The sequence below is a fragment of the Symphalangus syndactylus genome, chromosome 6 (genome assembly GCF_028878055.3).
Source record: "Symphalangus syndactylus isolate Jambi chromosome 6, NHGRI_mSymSyn1-v2.1_pri, whole genome shotgun sequence".
NCBI lineage: Eukaryota > Metazoa > Chordata > Mammalia > Primates > Hylobatidae > Symphalangus > Symphalangus syndactylus.
The window spans coordinates 94,219,498-94,242,903 of NC_072428.2; the positions used below are offsets into that span (position 1 = coordinate 94,219,498).

A 23,406-nucleotide genomic window follows, 5' to 3' on the forward strand; every position below is an offset into this window, starting at 1 on the left:
TATACATTGCTATAAAAATGAAACTTCCAAAGAGATATGGATTTTTATTCAACCCATAAACAAGTCTGGCAATTCACAAATAAACGCTGATGGAGAGCATTTTAGTTATGCACAATTCACATAATAAACACTGATGGAGAGCATTTTAGTTAGGCACTCAGGATTCAATAGTAGGGGAAAACAATAGATGTCCTTGCCCTCTAGAAACTAAAGAGGGCCAGGTACAGTGATGCACGCCTGTAATCCCATCACTTTGGGAGGCCAGGGTGGGAGGATGACTTGAGGCCAGGAATTTGGGACCAGCCTGGCCAACATGGCAAAACCCTGTCTCTACCAAAAACATAAAACTTAACCAGGCGTGGTGGGGCACACCTGTAATCCCAGCTACTTGGGAGGCTGAGGCACGAGAATCACTTGAGCTGGGAGGCAGAGGCTGTAGTGAGCCAAGATCACACCACTGCACTCCAGCCGGTGACAGAGCAAGACTCTGTCTCAAAAAAATAAAAAAAAAATAAAGTCCTGAAGAGTAGCACAAGACATGACAAAAAAATAAATAAATATAAATTGTTGTAAGTCCAAAGAAGAAAGCAAACATCATGTGAAATAGGAAAAAATAAAGAGGACCTACTTTAAGATAGGTTGTACAGGGAGAACCGCTTTGAGAAGGCAACATTTAAACTGAAGCCTGAAGAATGAGTAGAGAAGGAGCTTTCCAGAAAGACAGAACATACAGACAAAGACCTTAAGGTACGAAAGAGATCAGAATGTTTTCAGGAAACAGGAAAAAGGAAAAAGTCTAAAGTGATAAGAACATAGTGGGTGAAGAAGAAAACAACTCTAAACTCGGATTTCTCCAACTAATGTACGTACAGGAGAGGCTCCTTCAGTGTGCTGGATAATAATTCACTATAGTGAGAGTTTTAGAACAACAAAGAGTTACTGCTCTTAAAATTATTTCCATCCTCCATACTTTAGACAAAACCCCATGTATTTTTTAAATCTGAATTATTACCTAAGGTATACCTGATTTCCTCTTTTCTATGAAACTGCCTACCTTTTCTCAAATTTCAGGTTGTGACATTAATGTAAAGCCTTTAAAGAATGAGTCCTAAATACATATTTGGTAATCTTATTCTAATCTCTTCCCCTTAGAAATTTACAAGTGTTAAAAAATTTCAAAATATTCCTGGGATCTTAAAAAATAAAGTGAAAAGAAGTATGTTATTATTACCTTAAGAAAAAACCTCTTGTCAGTTCTTGCTGGATTGTATGAAGCCAGGTATGCAGCAATTAGAATGAACTTAGAGTAATATGGAAGTTCCACGTGAGTATGAGCTGAGAGGCCTATATAACAAAACACTTTGATGAAGTACTTATTAGGCTCATTGGGTTTTAAGTATCTCTTCTCACTTAACTTTTGATTTCCATATGGTATTCTCTAGTCAAAATGACCTATTTCCTTATCTTAAAAAGTGTCATGATAATGATGGTCATGGTGGTGATCAACATTATTATTAATGACGGGCTTCACTCAATCTATTATTTTTGCTTGGCTCTTCTCATTCCGAAGTCTAAATCCTATTCGTTCTTCCCTTCAAGGCCACGCTCTCCATTAAACCCCTGATGTTTCCCTACCACACCAAAATAGAGAAACTTATTTCTACTATGAATTCCTACTCTGGGTATTCCCACATAACGTGATGCCTTATATTAACAGTTAACTGTACAAGTTGAGTATACTTTATCTGAAATGCTTGGGACCAGAAGTGTTTTGGATTTTTTCAGATGTTAGAATACTTGTATATACCAGTTGAACATCCCTAAATTCTGAAAAATCAAAGAAAACAATCAATTCCTCTGAGCTTATGTCAGCACTCAGAAAATTTTGGAGCATTTTCTATTTGGAAGTTTTGGATTCAGAATGCTTAACCTGTACATAAATCATACCCCTTAGTAAACAATACCATTTGTTGAAGGAGCTATGTCTAACTTTTTTTGTATCCCTACACTGCCTTGCACATAGAAAATAACTAATGAATGGATAAATAAAACAGTAGGGTCAGTCAAGTAGCACTGATTCTTAAGGGAAGGGAAGGAATCTGATATTTACTGAAAATCTACTATGTGTCAGACACTATGTTAGGTGCTTTACTTAAGCATCACTTTGAATCTTTGCAGTAACGCTAAATATTCTTCCTATTTCACAAATGAAAAATTGAGCTGGGTTCAAGGTCAAACAGACAGAAAGTAGTGCAAATCGATTATTACAGATTTCTTTTAACTCTGCATCTATCCTTTTCCTAAAAACACACAACTAGAAGTCCCTTGTAAAGTATCTGGAACACATAAAAAACAAAAAAATACAAAAGAGCACTATTTCATACTATTTTCTTTAACCATCAGCCACTGACTTTTTAAAAAAAAAACAACATTTTCAATATTTGCTTATTTTTTAAAGTAAAATTAGTTCTATTTAATATTTGGGATGAATCCAAAGTAGTAGTTTTCTTAAAGAAAACAAAAGCACAAAGTTTTCAAAACATAACCACCAAAGTGCATACTCTAAACTGATTAACATAAAATTACATTTTATTCCACAAAACTCATGAAATATAAATGAGATAAAACTGTCATATAATTAGATTGCTTTAATCAAAGCATTTAAAGAAATAGAAACTGCTTGATTTTCATGATATAATCCAATATTTAGAAAATAGAAAGCTGGTATTCAAACTTTATTTCCTTCCATTAAATTAGAGCTTCAGTTAAAGAAAAATCATTAATCAAAATAGCATTATAGCTTGAAAAGTAAATTCTCTTTTATAACACTATTTCCTGACTGAATGTTCTTTAGTATTAACTTTAGTATCTTGATAATTAGCTGAAGAAGTATCTCTGGTAACTGTCTCAATAATTCCTTTGATACCTTTCAGTTGTCCCGGATCTGTGTCATCTTTCTGTAGCTTTTCCCACTGGGAACTGAAAAAAAATAGAAAAGCAAAAATGAATTAAAAATAAATAAAATCAATATGCTGTACTTAAAACAGAGCCCTAGAAAAACTACAGTTTTTTATTTATTAACAAAATAGAAAAGAAAAATATATACATGCAATAAACATGTTTGTACCTATACGAAATAATTTAGTGTATATATTAGAATGGCATAAATATATAAAGCAATACCTACATATTAACTATTTAATAATCTCTTTTACTATGATCACTGTTGTAGCTATCAAAAAACTTCATCCAGGCCAGGTGTGGTGGCTCATGCCTGTAATCCCAGCACTTTGGGAGGCCAAGGTAGGAGGATCACATGAGGCCAGGAGTTCAAGTCCAGCCTAGGCAACATGGGGAAACCCCGTCTCTTCTAAAAATACAAAAATTAGCTGGGCATGGTGGTGCATGCCTGTACTCCCAGCTACTTGGGTGGCTGAGGCAGGAGAATCACTTGAACCTGGGAGGTGGACATTGCAGTGAGCTGAGATTATGCCACTGCAATCCAGCCTGGGCGAGAGTGAGCCTGTCTTTAAAAAAAACAACAAACAAAAAACCAATAAATACTACCACCTACCATTCGGTAAAACTCCCGATGTTCTAGTTACCGTATTAGATACAATTGTCATATACTATTTCCAAACTCTATAGCAATCCCTCAAAGTAGGTATCACACCAGAAAACTGAGGCTCAAAGGTTAAGTCACCCAAGGACATTTAGCCAGTCAATACTAGAGCTACAAGTAGAATCCTTGTAGGATGCTTGCAGAGTTCACGGTATTTTAATTGCCCCATCCTGGACTTACTTGCAATTAAAACTGTTAAACAACGAAAACACTATTAAGAATATGAAGTGATTACGACACGACAAATTGAATTTATAAGGCAACACACTATAGTATAATAAGTAAAGAATGCCCTAGGACAGTTTTAGCTGCATGACTTCGAAAAAATGAATAGTTTACTCATAAAAAAAACACGGCAGTTTGATGCAGAGGTGCTCGCCAACTCTAAAACTCTCACAGAACTCTTAAAAACGAGCTAATTTACAGGGCTAATTTAAAAATAATGCCAGATTAGAACAATTAAATATCCAAAATCTGCATGAACAGGGTGGAAGCGATAAGGATGAGTGTGGGCCTTGAATATACTTTAAAAAAAGTAGTTTCAGCTTTTGAAGTATTCTTTGATACCCATCTCTCACCTGTATAGCAATCAACAAGTTTATTTTATTTTCCCCTTTCTTTTCCTTACTTTCCCATTTTTTTAAGTTGTAATATTCCTACCTTGTCAGAATACATAATATTTACATACTATTCTTGTACTCTTATTTCCATCTTAATTTTAGTTTGGAGCGAAACTTAATTAAATTCAATGTTCATCATCAATCCTTTTGTTAGTTTCTCCAGTCATCTCTTTTTCACATCAAGGTTGTCCTAAGAAATGTCTTATGAGTAGTATTCTCTGAGTTCTTCCATGTTTAATATTGTTTTTCTCTAGCCTTGATAGTTGAATGACAGGTTGACTGAACATAAAATTATTTGGCCTACACTTCCTTTCTCCTTGAGTTTCTTGAAATTGTTGATCCATTTGTTGTCTTGCTTTTTCACTGACTTTCCTTTGTAAGTGACTTATATTTTTTGCCTGAAAGCTCAGAGATTTTTTTCTGTTATTTTTAAAGTCTAAATGCTTTCCAAGAAGTCTCTGTAGTAGTCTGAATAATAGCCCTGCCTCCAAAGATACCAAAGTCCAAATCCCTAGAACGTGTGAATACATTCTTACAGGGTAAAAGGGACTTAGCAGATGTGACTGAGTTAAGGATCTTCAGATAGACGTTACACTGCATTATCCAGATAGGCCCAATAGAGTCAGAAGGATCCTTCTAAGAGGAAGACAAGTCAGAGAGAAGAGAAAATGCTACACTGCTAGCTTAGAAGATGGAGAATGGAACCACAAGCCAGGGAATGAAGGCAGCCTCTAGAAGTTAGAAAAGGCAAAGAAACAGATTCTCTTTGAGAGCCTCCAGAAGGAAAGCCCTGTGGACCTGTTTTAGACTTCTGACATACAAAACTGTAAGATAGTAACTATGCACTGCCTTAAATCACTAAATTTCTGATAATTTATTACAGTACAATATACTAGTACAGTTTCAGAATTGATCATTCTGGATTAAATGGGAAAATGAACTGTTTTGATGTGTAAAGCTAGGTCTTCTATTTCTGGAACGTTTTCTTGGATTATAATTTTAGATCTTAATTCCAATCCGTTGTTGTTTTCTGTCTTCAGAAACTCCAATTAAATACATGTTAAATCTTCTTTGTCTATCATATTTGTCACATCCTACCTGATTATTTTTACCTCTTTTTTTAGTTTTGTTCTCTTGGTTATTTTCAGTCCTTTCCTCAATGTCCCTTATTATATTCTCAGTTGAATCTACTTTCCTTTGGATATCTTATTTTTTCACTTTCATTTCTAAGATAACTACTATTGCCTGAACTTTGCTCCTGAGTTTGATCAACTTTTATTTCACATACCCCTGCTCTTTGTCCATTTATTCTAAGTTACTGAATTTCACACTTAAAGTATGCTTTCCATATCTAAAAATGCTTTTTAAACAAACCTAAACCAAGTAAAGGTGTGGTATTGCAGTCTTCCTCTGCTTTGTTTTGGGTGTTAAGGGGGAAATTTTCATCAACTTAACTGTTTTATTAACATTTTCTGTTTCTTCCTAAATAATACCTTTACGTGGCTTTTCCATGTTGTCTTTTATTCATTTTGAAATACCTAATGTTTGGCTTGGTCAGTAATAACAGGGGTAAGGTCGTGGGGTGGCATGATTACTTAATTCTAAAGTGCTCCCTTCTGGAAAAATAATGAAGTCAAGTTTCTTTAATATATGGTGCTATTATGAAAAGGACAGATTAGCTTCTGATTTTGTCATTTCTTTTTTATTTGGGGCACGAGAGGAATCTTTAATTTCTTTCCTTTCTTTCCATTCTTTTCCTTCATTACCAACTCTCAAAGGCATACCACACCCTTCTGAATCAACTACTTGTCTCTCCTCAAAACAGTACTTTCCCAAGACTATCGTGCTAACTCTGGCCCCACATACTCTTAAAACAAACAAAAAAAAATACAAAAAATTAGACAGGTGTGGTGGTGCATGTCTATAGTCCCAGCTACTCGGAAGGCTCAGGTGGTAGGATCACCTGGACCCAGGGAGGTTGAGGCTGCTATGAGCCGTGATCTTGCCACTGCACTCCAGCCTGGGAGAGACAGTGGAACCGTGTCTCAAAAAAACAAAAAACAAAATGTCACTTCGATTCTCCAGTAGCCAGTGCTCTAATCCTTCCAGCCTCAGAACTGTTCAATACTTTCTCACTCAGGGTTGAACTCTCTTTCTTCAAGTGATTTCATTTGTATTTCACCACTACTAGTCAACCTATCCCTTGTCCCAACAATCTTCTCTTTTCCTTTCAGTCTTTGTTTGACTTTTCACCTCAGCATGAGCTCCAGAGCTGGCCCTGTTGGTTTCAGTTGTTTACTTCACTACTGATACATAAGATGAAGTTTGTAGCAATCTCTAACTCCTATTAATACAGCAGGCAAGAGTTAGGGGTGGTTCTGTTAGCTCTCTTTATTGATATTGTGGACAGAATTGAATTTAGGTGGCCATAATTACCCTATGGGACTAGAAGTCCTTTCATTATTATGTAAGAATCATTTTAACAAGCAAACAAGTTTTCCTACATTTAGAAGATCACAAGCTTTTCCATTCTGTGATTTCTAAAAACTCTCATTAAATGAATTTTTGTTACTGAAAAGGGAAAAGGAATAATAGTATCTTTGTAGTATTTCTGCTAAGAAACTACCAAATTTTTACCTGAATTATAGGCTAATCAGCTAATTAAACTGAAATCAAACAAAATTATTAAGGAAAAGTAGTGACAGAATAAGGCATTCATGAGAGAAAAATGGTAAAAAAAATTGACTAGAAAGAAAAGCAGACAGTGTTCATGTTTTTAGGTTTCCTATATTGATTTGTAATCTAGGCTTAATCTATTATCTCTAAGACACTTTAATATTAACAATAATTTTCAGATATACTATCTAAATCTTCTAAGGACTGTTAGAGGAGGAAGCCAAGGCCTAGAGGTTTTAGGACTTGCTGAGATCACATATGGCAGACAATGGCTGAGCTGGAAGTCAAAATCATGTTCTTCTCACACACTATGTGCCACCATGTCTCTCCTGAGCTGTTTCACTACTAAGAAATTTTAATAATAGACAAATGTCAATTTATAATGGCTCATCTATTTATTTTGTAATCAAATTTTCATTATATCATTCAAATATCTAGCATAAATATGGCAAAGCTATTACTGCCTTTCCTATAGCTTTCCAGGTTAAAAAAAAAGCTTTGTTACAAATTGTGTAACATAATGGAGTCACGTGTGCTAAAACCCCCAACAAGTAGAGCCAGGGAGGGCCATGAAGAAAGTGTTCTCATGGATAATGCTTGATAAAAAAAACCATCACAAAAAACTGAAAAAACCATAACCTTGCACAAAGGCCATCATAACCTTATACAAAAATCCTGTGAGGATGTTTGCCCAGCAACTGCCTGTCAAACTCCGAACTGGTACCACCTTTGTTGTTGATCCTTGTAGCCAAGAATAATTATCTCAAAACAATTGTGTAATTCTCATTCTTCCTTTAAAAACCTTTGTCTCCCTTTACCTTCCTGAATATGCAGAGTTTACTACAGCATGTGCATTCCCACTGCAATGCCCATTCTCAAATAGATAATCATTTTCTTTTAGAGTTCCTCTCTGTTATTTAGGTTGACGTATCTGGAGTCAGAAGTCAGAATTGCAGTAAGATCACCTTCAGAAGGAATCAGCAATTCTTAGAACTGGTATATAGTACTCACTTGAGCCCTCTGAACTTTCTGCTTCCGCGGCTCACCTTTTCTGCCCTGGTGAGTCTCCCGCTTTTTGATGGAAGCTCCTGAATTCATTTAGGATCTCATTAAGGGCACCCTAATAAAGGGCCTTGCAATCCTCTTGGGATAATAACTTTTTGCCTTTTCTGGCAATCCCTTTCTGGTATAAGGACAAGTGTCCTTCTGGTTTGAATACTCTGGTTACTACAAAATTTGTGTTCTGTGAGGTATGTCTTTTCTGGTGAATTCACTTCTGGTTCTGCATGCCTAATTTAGTATTTTGTTTAATCTGCATACCTGGGTTTAAAATTTTTGTGAATACTCTTATCTTGGTTTCATTTTGGTTTGGTAACACACATCTGTAAATAATTTAGCTCTTTTCCCTTGCTTATTTCTAATAATCTACAAGAAGCAAAAATAAACATTCTAAATGGTGGGCACAGGCTGGCTAATCAAAAGCCACTACGATGGTCCCCACCACCTAAAACACTGGTCCAAATGCCTAATATTCCCTGACAAGATTTATAGGATTTTCTTTGTTCTTGAGTGATTAATAAGAAACAAAATGGGATCCTCAAATTCTAAAGGCATGCCAAAACAATCTGCCTTTGGAGATTCCAGCCAGCTATATTATGGACTATTCTTGGGCACATTTTTTAACTGATGGGCAAACTGTTACAGAAGGTAGCTAGTCAGACATAAGCAGGACAGGAGAAGGCTCCCCCTACTCCACCAGGAATGTCAGGCGACCCTAGGGTGATGGGCAGGCTATTGTCACACTGTATCTCCAATAATTGGTCATAGCTGGCATCATGCAACGGCAGTCTCCCAATAGATAGAAACACCTGAAACTGGTGATCAGCGGCTTTCCAGTAAGATCTCAGGAGTTGGGTAGGTAAGCTCAGGCATGTGCAGTAAGAGGCAAAAGAGAGGCATTTAACTAGTATATGACCTTCCAGGTACATTCCACTGGTAAGGGAAGACTACCTCCAGTGAGCATGTGTACAAGGCCAGTAAACACACTGCACATGCTCACCTCCCATGGGCTAGCAGGCTACTGCGCACATGGACAGCCTACCACAAGGGAAGAATCAGAGGAGGGTTACAGGAACCCAGAAGTAAGCCAAATATAAAACTCTAAGTCAAAGGTCAATGGGGCACTTATCTTTCAAGTCGCCTGCTTGGCCTTCCTCCAAGTGTAATTTCCTTCCTTTTGTTCCTGTTCTAAAGCTATATAATAAACTGTCACTCCTGCTCTAAAACTTGCCTCAGTCTCTCCTTCTGCCTTGTGCTTCCTTGGTAGGATTCCTTCTTCTGGGAAGAAAAGAATTGAGGTTGCTGCCGGCCCAAACGGATTTGCCGCTGTTAACAAAATGACATCAAGGAAAATTTGGAGCACAATGGCCATTAAAAAACTGCAACCAACTAAAGAATTAAAATATGTAGAGCATTCTAATTTCTCTACCTCTCTATTTTTTTCCTGCCTACTTTGAATCTAATAACTTTTTCTGCTGGTATTGAGATAAACTTGCTGCTATGGCATTCCAGCCAAGATAGAAACAAAGGTGGAAAAAGTTTTAGAGTCCTTTCAAATTACTTTTTCACAAATTACATCAGCTCTATGGCAACTGACAACCTAGACATTTTCTGGAAATGTAAATTTAGGTTTGCCTTACTAACAATTGCTTTGAGTGATGGAACAGTTAATTAAAGAGTTGATGTTCTAAAAGAAAAGAAGAGATAAATGTTTATAAGAGGCTCTCAGATCAAAGAGGTCAAAATCTCGAGCTCAGAGCAATAATATAACATTTCTCTGTCTGGCATAAAAATGGCTTTGTCTGCCATGCAGGGACTAGAAAAAGCTGAAACAAACAAACCAAAACGACCCTGCTAAAACGCTTCCCCATTCGCACTGACTAGTCAAGTAAATTAGACCAATAAACAAAAGACAGATTTCTTACTAATTCTAGGATACTTGGAGATTTTTTTCTTATATAAGTCAGCTAGTCTTATTTAAAAAATATAAACATTGGAATGCGTAACACTAAACTTATTTGAAACTGAAAAAAGGATAAAAAGAAGTGTTTTTAAAAATCAAACTGCTATGGAAACTGCTTTATCCAAAATGTTGGTACACAGTCTTCATAAGATTGCCTACTGGGACAAATAAAGTGTAGTCATGAGAACAGGTCCCAATTTTATCAGAAACATAGTTTGGATCCAACTATCTTTTTATAAACTGGTGTGTATATGTGTTTGTGTTTATACATATATACATGTTTTGTGTTGTATGTTGTGTCTACACGGTAAAATTTGGCAGAGTTGTCCAGAAATCCCTTAGGGAATTCTATTCAGATTGGCTTAAATAATAATAAAAACTGTTAAAATATACAGTAATTAAACCAAATGACATGTGACTTAAATGAACCTTTAATAAATAAGCTAGTTATCTGGGAAAGGCATAGAAAGGGAAAGCCTGGATACATTAAAAAGGCTTTACAGGGCCATTTCAAAATACGTCAAAGAAATATTTTGGGGTAAAATACTTTGATTTCCTTCAGTGTCTGCTATCTGTCATGTGATTCTATATCAGAGTCCAGTTGGAATTTGGTTTCTTATTGGCACAAAGAGTCTGTTTTGTCAGTCTTATGATCTCTCTGCTTTAATGTTAATGATGGTCAGTTGTGCCTAAGCTCTAAAAGGGAGGGGCTATAATGGACGTCTCTAGCCTCCCTTTCCCTCATGGCCAGGAATACAGTTTTTCAGGTTTCTGTGGGGTCCCCTTCGCCCAGGAGTCCATTTAGTTGGTTGGGGTGCTTAGGATTTTATTTTTTGTGTACAGTAGTTCAATACTTTTTTAAATACAAAAAAAAGCAAGCTGGTTTTAAACTTGTTGATAAAATAAAAATAGAAATGTCTTCAGAATTGTCAGCATAAATTTTTGCCGGGATTTATGGGCCGGGTAGTTTTATATTTGTCTCTACTAGACAAGAGGTTTTAATAAGGTATAATGGTTTGACACAGAAGTACAAAACTATAAACTCAGCCTAAAAACAGAACAATCTTTGTGTAACTCTTTGATAAATAAGACTAATTTAATATTGTTGGTTTAATAAAAACAGCTGTATCTCCAAAGCAATCAGCAAAATACCCACAACTTTAAGGTGCTCACTTAGGTGAACACCTGATATTCACAGGCTATAAAAATGATTAACATGGAAATAGCTTGAACGAATGACTAGCCTTGCCTAATGCCTCAGTTTTCATAAGAAATCTACTTATAATTGTTAAAAATAAGTAAGATGAATGTAGGTGGCATAAACATTTATAAATAGTTGAATTAAATATTAAATGTCTGAATCACTTCCAAACAAGAAAAAATACTGAAATATAAATTACTAAACATAAGTTTGTTCTTGGCTTCTTAAAGTCTATAAAAAGACTATATTTGAGATTATCACTACACATAAAAGTTAGGTTATAAACATATTTATAAAATTATAAAATTGCTCTTATCTATAAAAAACTGGTATGTGACAAAATTTCTTGCTTCCTAGGTTTTTACTAGAAATTGAGGTTACTAAAAGTAACCTTTTCTAATTAACATATATAATTCTGTACACAAAGTATACCCCAAAAAATAAGATGTGTTTTTAATGAGAATTATTTTTTTTTTTAATTTTACTTTAAGTTCTAGGATACATGTGCAGAACATGCAGGTTTGTTACATAGGTATACATGTGCCATGGTGATCTGCTGTACCTTTCGCCCCATCATCTTGGTTTTAAGCCCTGCACGCATTAGGTATTTGTCCTAATGCTCTCCCTCCCCTTGCCCTCCATCCCGCAAAAGGCCCCTGTGTGTGATGTTCCCCTCCATGTGTCCATGTGTTCTTCATTGTTTAACTCACTTATAAGCGAGAACATGCAGTGTTTGGTTTTCTGTTCCTATGTTAGTTTGCTGAGAATGATGGCTTCCAGCTTCACCTATGTCCCTGCAAAGGACATGAACTCATCCTTTTTATGGCTGCATAGTATTCCATGGCATATATGTGCCACATTTTCTTTATCCAGTCTATCATTGATGGGCATTTGGGTTGGTTCCAAGTCTTTGCTATTGTGAATAGTGCTGCAATAAACATATGTGTGCATGTGTCTTTATAGTACAATGATTTATAATCCTTTGGGTATGTACCCAGTAATGGGATTGCTGGGTCAAATGGTATTTCTGGTTCTAGACCCTTGAGGAATCACCACACTGTCTTTCACAATGGTTGAACTGATTTACACTCCCACCAACAGTGTAAAAGCATTCCCACTTCTCCACAGCCTCATCAGCATCTGTTGGTTCCTGACTTTTTAACAATAGCCATCCTAACTGGCGTGAGATGGTATCTCATTACGGTTTTGATTTTCATTTCTCTAATTACCAGTGCTGATGAGCTTTTTTCATATGTTTGTTGGCCGCATAAATGCCTTCTTTTGAGAAGTGTCTGTTCATATCCTTTGCCCACTTTTTGATGGGGTTTTTTTTTCTTGTAAGTTTGTTAAAGTTCCTTGTGGATTCCGGATATTAGCCCTTTGCCAGATGGGTAGCTTGCAAAAATTTTCTCTCGTTCTGTAGGTTGCTTGTTCATTCTGATGATAGTTTCCTTTGCTGTGTAGAAGCTCTTTAGTTTGATTAGATCCTATTTGTCAATTTTGGCTTTTGTTGCAATTGCTTTTGGTGTTTTAGTCATGAAGTCTTTGCCCATGCCTATGTCCTGAATGGTATTGCCTAGGTTTTCTTCTAGGGTTTTTACGGTTTTGGGTTTTACATTTAAGTCTTTACTTCATCTTAATTTTTGCATAAGGTGTATGAAGGGGTCCAGTTTCTGTTTTCTGCATACAGCTAGCCAGTTTCCCTAGCACCATTTATTAATTAGGTTACTAAAAGTTACCTTAACCATTCTAATTAACATATATAATTCCGTACACAAAGCGTATTCTAAAACATAAGATGGATTTTTAATGAGAATTCTTAAAAAGCCAAAAAAAAAAAAAAAACCAGTGTTCTTTATTGAGAAAAAAGAATGATTTTGTCTAAATTCTGAAGGTTATTTAAGGTTATTTTAGAAAGTAAATTTAAGAAAACAGAAACATGATAGAAAGGAACCAGTAAGTAGGAGACACAGACATATAAAGTTAAGGGTTTAAAGATGTATTTTTGGTAAAAGAAGTTTAAAAAGAAAAGTGAATTTGTTTTTTTTGTTTTGTTTTGTTTTTAAGAGACAGGGTCTCACCATGTTGTCCAAGCTGGTCTTGAACTCCCATGCTCAAGCAATTGTCCTGCTTTGGCCTCCCAAAGTGCTGGAATTATAAGTATGAAGCATCACACCCAGTCAAAAAAAAAGGATAAATTTGAGAAATAATTTTGTGTGGTAAATATTTTGTCCTAAATGTAGTTATTAAAAAGTATAAGAAAATAACTAAAGAGCTAAGCATGTCATTGATGGTTTATGTAAATCATTACAAGGTTTGTGAAGGGTAGATTTATTAAATTTGTGTATGATCAAGCTAGCTGTAATTAGAAGGGAATTATTTGTAAGTCTTTCCAAAGATTAAACTTTGACATAAATATATCCCTCGATCCACAATATAAAACTAAAAATTTGGTCCACTACATTAGAAAAAAGGTTTTTTTTCCCCCTAAGTATTGATCTGCTCTCAGTAAAAATTAGAAGAGGTTTTCACTTTGAATTCTGAAATCTGCTTCTTTAATAGCCATCTTCTAAACTGCAGGGTTTTTTTTTGTTGTTGTTTTGTTTTCTGTTTCACAGTCTTCATTTAATTTTCCAGTTTCATGTTAGTAAAGCTGTCTTCTTCACTTAGGATGGTAATTTCATTTCTTGAAGTAGAGTTTTCCTCTTAAAGCTTCTCAGATTTATATCTCAGAAGTTTAATGTTTGCTGCATCTTACTGCATTCATACATCACTGCTTTCAACTCTTTCTCCCCTTGAGAAAGTAAACCTTTAATCTTGACTGAGGTGATAACTGTCTCCTTTAACTTTTTCATCAGCTCCTGTAACTTTTTTTCCTCTGATTATAACTCTGCTGTTAAAGTCTAACTTTAAAATGTTTGTCTTGATGGCCTACGAAAGCAATGTTTTCCTCCAGTATAACTTGATTCTGTACACTTGGCTTTTCTTCATGGGTCTGAATTATTCCATGTAACCAGGAAAGTTCCCATGCTGTTACTAAAAGCCATGTACTTCCCTGCTCAAGGTACTAGTTTTCTTGTTTACACTCACGGTGTGTTCTCACAACCTTGACCACACATTCTTCCTGCCTGATTAAATTCAAGTACTGTTTTCACTGGGTTCAACTTCCAGGTTATCTAAATGGGCTTTCCATAAGGAGAAGCAATCATACTGCGAGAGGTTTTTCTCTACTTTTTTGGTAACTGGCCCAAGAAACAAATATTTTGCATTTTATCAAGATAACTTCCTATGTTGTTCTTACTAGTTTTTTATTTTTTATTACTTAGGAAAATAGCTTTGAAAGGGTTAACGTTTTTTAAATCCAGGTAACTTTCTATATTGCATTTGAAGTCCTTTGATTATCGTTCTGGTTAAATGAATGATTATCATTCACAGTGACCTGTAATCCTGTTTTGACCAGGTGTTTTAAACCTTTTCGCTTCTTTGATAGACCTCCCCAATATCAAAACTCTAAATTAAGTATTTTTGACCTAGAACTAACTTTTGGATTTTCCAGCTAGGCCCCTGGAAAGCCTCAAAGGACATATTTCTCACATTTGTAAAGATATTAAATGATTAACTTTATTTTGTAAATTGTCTAAGAAGCATTGCCAAATGATAAGTAATACTGGATCTTCTTTCAGTTATATTTATAGGTATGTGTTTAATATCAGTGTTCTAAAATTATGTAAAACTTAGAGATCTAATATATCATCAAGTCATAATTGTGGTCATTATATGTATGCCACAAAAATAATCAAATTTCCTTGTCAATTTCTGATTATGGTAAACTGTCATCAAATTTTTATCCATGGCTATTCTAAGTCTCTGTCATCCTACAGTTATTGTTCTGATTTTTATCTAGAAGCATTTGCAATCAGATTCATAAAAAAGATTCTAACAAGTACTCTTAAATACAAGTTTCTAGTAACTTAAAGATCAATGGACTAAATAAAAATCTATCGGAACTCTAATGAAGAAATGATGGACTTATAAAACTGCTAATCAAGATCAAACAGAACAAAAATTAATTACATGAGACTGAATAACTGATGAGGATGTTTTTATGATTTTTATTTGAAACATTATTAGTTTTTTGTTTGTTGTTTTCCAGATTTGAGAAAATTTGCTCTTAATCTACCCATAGTTTATAGTTTTATGAAACTGCTAATTAGCAATTTAGTAAAGTATATTTTGTGAACCAAGGTGAAGCATCTGCTTTTTCTCTCCATTTCATTCCTCTAAAATTCAAAAACTATTCATGGGTATTTTTTTTCTCCTTGAAAATATGTTTATTTACTAAGTTCAATAAGAATTTGCTCTTTCTTTATAACAGGATATAATTGGAAACACTGGTTATATTACCAAGACTTTGACTGTCATATCATATTAGAAAATGTGCACAGAGGCCAGGCGCGGTGGCTCACGCCTGTAATCCCAGCACTTTGGGAGGCCAAGGCGGACAGATCACGAGGTCAGGAGATCGAGACCATCCTGACTAACACGGTGAAACCCCGTCTCTACTAAAAATACAAAAAAAAAAAATTAGCTGGGCATGGTAGCGGGTGCCTGTAGTCCCAGCTACTCGGGAGGCTGAGGCAGGAGAATGGTGTGAACCTGGGAGGAGGAGCCTGCAGTGAGCCAATATCGCGCCACTGCACTCCAGCCTGGGTGACAGAGTGAGACTCCATCTCAAAAAAAAAAAGAAAATGTGCACAGAATTGCCTGGTTTCAAGGATTCCCAGCCTTACAGTGAGTGAGTAAAAAATGCCACTTCCTGGCAGGCCCAGGAACCTCAAGATTGTAGATATTAAATAAGATCTTAAATCGGCCTTGGTTTGACTTCCTAGACTCAAGAGGTTTTAAAACCTATGTGATCAACATAGAGAGATAAAGTTATGTTTCTTAAAAAAAAGCTATAATGCACCTGTTATTAATTTGTAGCTTTATGCATTGTATTTGAATTTTTATAATCAACCTGTAGCCTAGACTGGATTCTAAATTCTTCTAAGTTCCCCCAATCCAACTTTCTTCTATAAAATTATTAAAAAGGGAGACTACTCTGTTCCTGAAGGCTTATACATTGAAGCTAGATGAATTTTAAGGAACACACCTTGTACCTGATGTGTGGACCACACAGAAGGGTCAACAAACCACTAAATGCCATAACCAGAGACAGTCGAACTGCAAAGCAGCATAAGAAGTTGACAGTTTCATGATGGAAACAGTTTTTTCGAAGATACTAGAACAAGACTCCACATCGTAATGAGACTCTTACTCCTCTTAAAGCCTACCATTTTCACTTGATAGGATAATGGTATAATTGAAATTTCACAATTAGTAGCTTCTGCTGGTAAGTTGACTGAACCTGACCTAAAAGATTCTTTAGTCCATCTAGTGGGCAACTTTGGCAACATCCCTAATACAATTGTTGCTCACTCTGCTTTTTTCCAACTCAGTCATGTGATACTAGATAATAAACTGATTGGTTACATAAGGAAATGTCTGTGTTACTGCTAATACCACAAGCTGTACCTGAATAAATTCCTCTGGAAATTTATATATACCAAATAAGAAAATAGGCCACATGGTTAGAAGTCTCATCTAACTCCCTGTGGTCATTTGACTTATTCTGTAGTTCCCTTTAAGTGGAGGTTCACAGTTCAAAGGCACTATACAAACTAGGATTGTCATATTACTACACATTTTACTTTGTAGTTTCCTTTGTAAACTTTGTACTTGTTGCCTGTCAAATTTCTGCAGTGGCTGGGTGCAGTGGCTCACACCTGTAATCCCAGCACTTTGGGAGGCTGAGGCAGGTGGATCACCTGAGGTCAGGAGTTCGAGACCAGCCTGGCTAACATGGTGAAACCCTGTCTCTACTAAAAATACAAAAATTAGTTGGGCATGGTGGTGCACGCCTGTAATCTCAGCTACTCAAGAGGCTGAGGCAGGAGAATCGCTTGAACCCAGGAGGCAGAGGTTGCAGTGTGCCAAGATTGCGCCATTGCACTCCAGCCTGGGCAACAAGAGCGAAACTCCATCTCAAAAAACAATTTCTGCAGAAGTACAACTCCTAATAGAACAATGCTGGCCCAAGCACTTTGCAATGATAGCCAACACCTATGGAACAGACAAAATTGAACTTAACAACTGACTCTAGGTAGACTTAGCCACTCCCTTCAAACCTCCCTTGTGGCTAAAAGGGTTCTGACACTGACTCCTAGCCACCATTCACTCCCTTCAACATGTGACCAGACAACAACCCAGGACAGCTCCATGCTGGCACCAAGGGACAATAAAAATCTAACTACAGGATGACTGATCAGCAATGCTTTTGGAGAAAAATCTTGATTAAAAGGGGAAAAAGTAAAAGTTGTCAGAATCAAAATGGAGTCACATGTGTTAAAAATCCTGACAAACAGAGCCAAGAAAGGCCATGAAGGAAGCGTTCTCATGCATAATGTTTGATAAAAAGAACTATTACAAAAGACAAAAAAAAACATAACCTTGTATAAAAGCTAATGCAATCTTCCACAAAAAATACCTCCATAAGGACATCTGCCCGACAAATGCCTATCCAGCTCTGAACTGGTACCATCCTTGTAATTGACCCTTGTAGCGAAGAATAATTATCTCAAAACAATTATGTAATTCTCTTCATTCTTCCTTTAAAAACCTTATCTTCCTTTACCTCCCTGAAGATGCAGAGTTTACTACAGCTTGTGCTTTCCCACTGCAATGCCAATTCTCAAACAGATATCATTTTCTTTTAGAGTCACTCTCTCTGTTATTTAAGTTGAGAGAGTATATATCCCGAATAAAGATATAAAAAATAGTATGCATACTGAATAGAAAATTACCTTGATATTTCCCTGAGATAAACAGTCTGCATAGCTTTCTTCAAATGAGGTTCAATATTTCTCCACAGTTTGCGAGTATCACGTTCACTTGCTACCCCAAAGGGAAGAAAATTTCAGTAATTTATATCTTGTAAAAACCTTTCTCAAAATAAATATTAATGAGTAAAATTACACAGTTACCTTCTCCTTTAACCACAGGTTCACAATATTTAGGAAAATTAAGTACTGCCTGTAAGTAAAGAAAAAAAAAAAAGAGAAGAAAAAAAGCACTGATCCATCACAATTAGAAATTTACTTTTCAAGTAAAATGTGTATTACAATTCAGGAAATTTTACTTAAACACATTTGCTCAAGTCAAATGTAATTATACGCAGTGGCATGCGCCTGTAATCCCAGCTACTCAGGAGGCTGAGGCAGGGGCATCGCTTGAGCCCAGGAGATCAAGCCTGTAGTGTGCTGTGACTGCACCTGTAACAGCCACTGCACTCCAGCCTGGACAACATGGCAAGACCCTGCTTCTTTCTAAAAAAAATGTAATTGTAGCTTATTACTATAATAACAAAACAGCAAAAATACTAATAATGACAGCACAACGTAAAATATTCTTTAACTGGCTAAATTCTGCCTAATACATTAGCCTCTGTATACAAAATTAAGAGAATGGAGCATCTCACCAAAAATATACTTCTTTGGTATATTTTGATATGGCTAAACAGAAGGGCTGCAAGCACAAGAATAGCCCTGAAAAGATGTTTTTTGGGAGGGAGATTTGCATCTGTAGAGGAAATAAGAAAACAGCAGATGCAAACAGGCTTTCTCTGATCATCCCCCACCTTGGATCTAGGAAAGATTAACTCTCAAGAAAGAGACTTGAGGGTCTGACACCTTTGAAGGTGTGACAGAGAAACTTAGCACAGGCTACCATCTATTCTTTCTGAAGGTTGCTACCTATGAGGTTTCATTTGCACAACAAGACTGCCTTCCCTAACCATGTCTTTCCTCCTCTCCCTCCAATAACCTGTTATGCCATGCTCCAAGCCCATTTTCTTTCTGTAACCTCAGGATGGTATAAAAATTTGAACCAGCTGGCCCCCCTTTCTGCCCCCCACCTTTTGAGTCTCATATTTTGTGTAAGGCTCCTGTGCCCATATGCATATTAATAAATTTGTATGCAATAGCTAATGCATGCAGGGCTTAATACCTAGGTGAGGGGTTGATAGGTGCAGCAAACCACCATGGCACACATTTTACCTATGTAACAAACCTGCACGCCCTGCACATGTATCCTGGAACTTAATATAAAATTAAATTTAAAATTAAATTAAAAAATAAATTTGTATGCCTTTTTTTCCTGTTAATCTATTATTAGTTTGCTTTATAGATTCAAATTATCAAAACTGCAGGGTAAAAATGCGAACTTCCCTACAGTAACAAAGCATAATCTGTACTTTTAGGTTATATTTATGTCACATAGAACCATAAAACATATAATGAAAAACCTCAAGCCCAAATAATTAACTGTTGTTTTCTAAGGTCTGAACATTCTCATAAATTAAACATCACTGAGTTTCGTATGACTCAAAAGTATTTGGATTGGCAGCACTACCTGAGATTGTTATAAATGCAAGTTCTTGGCACCATCTCAGGCATACCAAATCAGAATCTCTGAGGATGAGACCCAGGAATCTATGTTTAACGATCTCTCTAGAAACTCTGTGTATTCTAAAGTTTGAGGAGTACTAATTAACTAATTATAATTACTTAGTAGTTTTCCATGAATCAACACTGGAATTCTACTGAACAGTAGTTTAAGCAAACTGGTTAAAAACATACTGCTTCCATTTATTTTAAAAAAAATATATATATATATTAGTTTGTTCCCAAGTATTTCATATCGAAATAATTCAATAAGGCATAGAAAAAGATATATATATATAAACGTGTAACTATATAACATATAACTAGATAACAGAAAACTAAGAACCAAATTATTAAAATAATTTCTTCCTATCCTACTTCATAAAAAACAATGATTTAAAGTAGAAAAATCTTCCAAATTCTACTAATATTAAGTGTAGAGAAGAATCAAGAAGAAATTATTTGCTTCAGCCAAACTTTCTTACCTTAATTTTAGATTTTCAGATCTAAGCATGGTGTAATAACACTAAAGTGTCATAATGTTAACAGCAACTGGTACAAAATTTGGCTACTCAAAATAAACAACTAACTTTTGAACGACATAGGTTTGAACTGTGAGGGTCCACTTGTTCACAGATTTTTTTTTTCCAACCAAACACAGATCACTAACACAGATCAAAAACATAGTCTTCAGGGAATACAAAACCTATGTGTATGGAGGGCTAACTTTTTTACACTCAGGTTCTGCAGAGTTGATCGCAGGGTTTGAGTGTGCTAGGATTTTGATATATATGGGACTGGTCCTGGAACCAATCCCCCAAGTATACCAAGGGACAACTGTATTGATTTTCTTTTTGGCTGAAACACTAAAATATGTTTAATAATTTATGAATAACAGTTAAAAAGGCAGTATCATAAGGTATCATAAGGTTTGTCAGAGAAAACAAACCTAAATGAATATCAAAGTAGTACTTTATTTTCTCCTATCTTAAGCTACCTATAGAACTAGCCTCTGAAAAATACAGAAATATCAATTCATAAAGCATCTTTCCAGAAAAGATCCCTGAAAAGAATATTTTTCAGGTGATTTAATAAACTTTCAAGAAATATGCCACTTACAAACTTTGAAACAAACACAAACACTATCTGAAGAAAAAAGGAAACTGGATATCTTTATTCTTCTATGTTCCATATATAGAGAAAACTAAGAGCATTGTGCTATTTTTCTCTAATGTTTAAGGATCCTTTTCTCTATTTATTATTACCAATAGTAGTATAAGACTTAAACCATACTACACATTTATGAATATTATTTTTAAAAAAGCTGTAACCTCACCCTAAATAAAATCATTTCTCAGTGAAACCCAAAGAACTTTTAAAAATACCATATTTAAAAATATATTTCTCTCTTTACATTTTATTTTCCCATAAATATTTTCCCTAAATTTTTCCTTCTTGTACTTTATAATCTACTTTGAAATGGCTGCCAGCACAGATTCCCACAGGATTCGAGTGCTAAAGAGTGGTAACTGCAAGTTACTTTCCAGGAAAGACAGAGGAGGATTATTTGTTCCTAAGTCCATCTCTCTCAGGTGCGTTTTCCTGACCCTCTCCTCTCTATAAGTCTCTTGTGTTATCATTTCCCTCAGAAGCCAGGGATCCCAAGACATCCAACTTCTAGAGGAATGTTAGTGATAAGCTTGAACTGGAAAAACTGTTTTGTTTTTTTCCCAGCTGAGAAGATTTCTGAAATCTACATGTAAATCAGAGGAGCCCTGAAATGTGAAACTTTCAAAAACATACTAAATGTGAGCATAATTTTAAATGATTGCCTTCTATGTTCTGTCTCAAACACACACTGAATCTAAGTAATACTTTTCAGGGCAAAAACATAAAAAGAACAAAGTGAAGAAAATGTGCTAAGAGACATAGAATCTGTTACTTTGAAAGTGACTGTTTTCCAGCCTCAGATATATTACTATTTTCTGTTAAATGGAGATAAGATCTTAATTATTAATTGAAGATTTCTAAAAGGGAAATCAGAAATTCTTGTCTCCTTCCTTTCCCATCCCTACAATTAAAACAAAAAACATCAAAGAAAAATTAAACATCAACATTTTCCAAACTGTCTATGAAATATAAACAGCTATTCTAATTGTTAAAAAGAAAAATTAAAAAGAACCATCTATACAAAGATTACTAGCTCAGGGTCAATGGTTAATGAAAGACCTGCAGTGAAAGCTTCTGACCATACTCAAATCCATCTAAATTCTAGACCTCAATCACTGCATACATAAAACTTGAACAAAATCTGTTACAACATATTAACAGAGTTGTAAAACTGCTCAAGTTTTTACATCTCTTTTCTGTTATTCCTCATTTTGATTTTAATGGAGTTCTGCATTTTCTGCAATTAGAGAAAAAACAAGGAAGAATGAGAAGATCTGAGAATGACATTTTTCTGATCAGATCAAACAATCAAAGTTTGTACTAACCCACAGACATCTACCTTCTTATGGTATGTTAGCCTCAAGAGGCCATATGCAAATTCCCAGAATAAAATTTAAGTTTCTAACCTATCTCATATCATTTCTACATGGAAAACATTAAGAGACATATATACACATATATGTATACACACACACACACATATATATATTCAAGCAAAATGTTCATTTACCAGATGTCTGAGCTCTTTCAAATCTCGACAAACAGTGTAGAAAACTCCAAGAAGAATGTTAATGTAGGCAGCATAGAAATCAGCTGAATACTCTGGAGGATGATCATGGGACAGGATCTTTTGAAGGTTGCCTGTTCACAGGACACAAAATAACTTATAATGATTAACATAGTACCCTAATCATATCTTCAAGCATTTTATAACAAAGGTATTAAAAAAAAAACACCCAGACCCAGCAATAATTAAGGAATAATAAAACTATTACAAGATTAGAATACAAAAGTGTGATTTGTGATATAATAAAAAATATGTATTTGATCTTCACTGCAGTTCCTGGCACAGAGCTTCTAAAAACCCTCATAATTTCCTGAATGAGAAGGATAAGAGGAGTACCTTTTGTTACTCATAATAAGTCCTTTTAAAACATACCACAATTTATACTAATGAGGTGTTTCTTGATGGGTGATATGGTTTGGCTCTGTGTCCCCACCCATAACTCATTTGAAATTTTCAGTGGAGGAGGGGCCTCGTGGGAGGTGATTGAATCATGGGGCAGACTTCCCCCTTGCTGTTCTTGTGATAGAGTTCTCATGAGATCTGGTTGTTTCAAAGTGTGTAGCACTTCCCCATTCATGCTCTCTCTCCTGCTGGCCATGTGAAGATGTGTTTGCTTCCCCTTCACCTTCCACCATGATTCCAAGTTTCCCGAGGCCTTCCCAGAAGCAGGAGCCTGTACAGCCCACAGACTGTGAGTCTATTAAACCTCTTTTCTTTATAAATTTATAAATTACCCAGTCTCAGGTATGTTTATAGCAGTGTGAGAATGGACTAATACAGCGGGCCCCTAGATAGCTTCAGGATGGGGACTGGTTGTCAGAGGAACCAACCAACTGATTAGAGGCCTGTATTCTCACATACACTGCTATGAAGAAATACCCATGACTGGGTAATTTATCAAGAAAAGAGGTTTAATTGACTCACAGTTCTGCATGGCTGGGGAGGCCTCAGGAAACTTACAATCATGGTGGAAGGCACTCTTAACAGG

At 35.6% G+C, this 23,406-nt stretch overlaps 1 protein-coding gene across 2 annotated transcripts in view; it reads right to left on the reverse strand.

Moving 5' to 3' along the window:
• Nucleotides 1-23,406, reverse strand: part of ORC5 (origin recognition complex subunit 5) — an 82,576-nt gene that overhangs the window by 40,604 nt on the left and 18,566 nt on the right. For both annotated transcript variants that reach the window (XM_055283530.2, XM_063642094.1), the window contains exons 6-10: nt 22,362-22,492; nt 18,224-18,272; nt 18,044-18,134; nt 2,927-2,979; nt 1,232-1,344 (exon numbers count right to left, since the gene is read on the reverse strand). In XM_055283530.2, the coding sequence (XP_055139505.1) occupies nt 1,232-1,344; nt 2,927-2,979; nt 18,044-18,134; nt 18,224-18,272; nt 22,362-22,492 (437 nt within the window). The remainder of the gene's footprint in view (nt 1-1,231; nt 1,345-2,926; nt 2,980-18,043; nt 18,135-18,223; nt 18,273-22,361; nt 22,493-23,406) is intronic.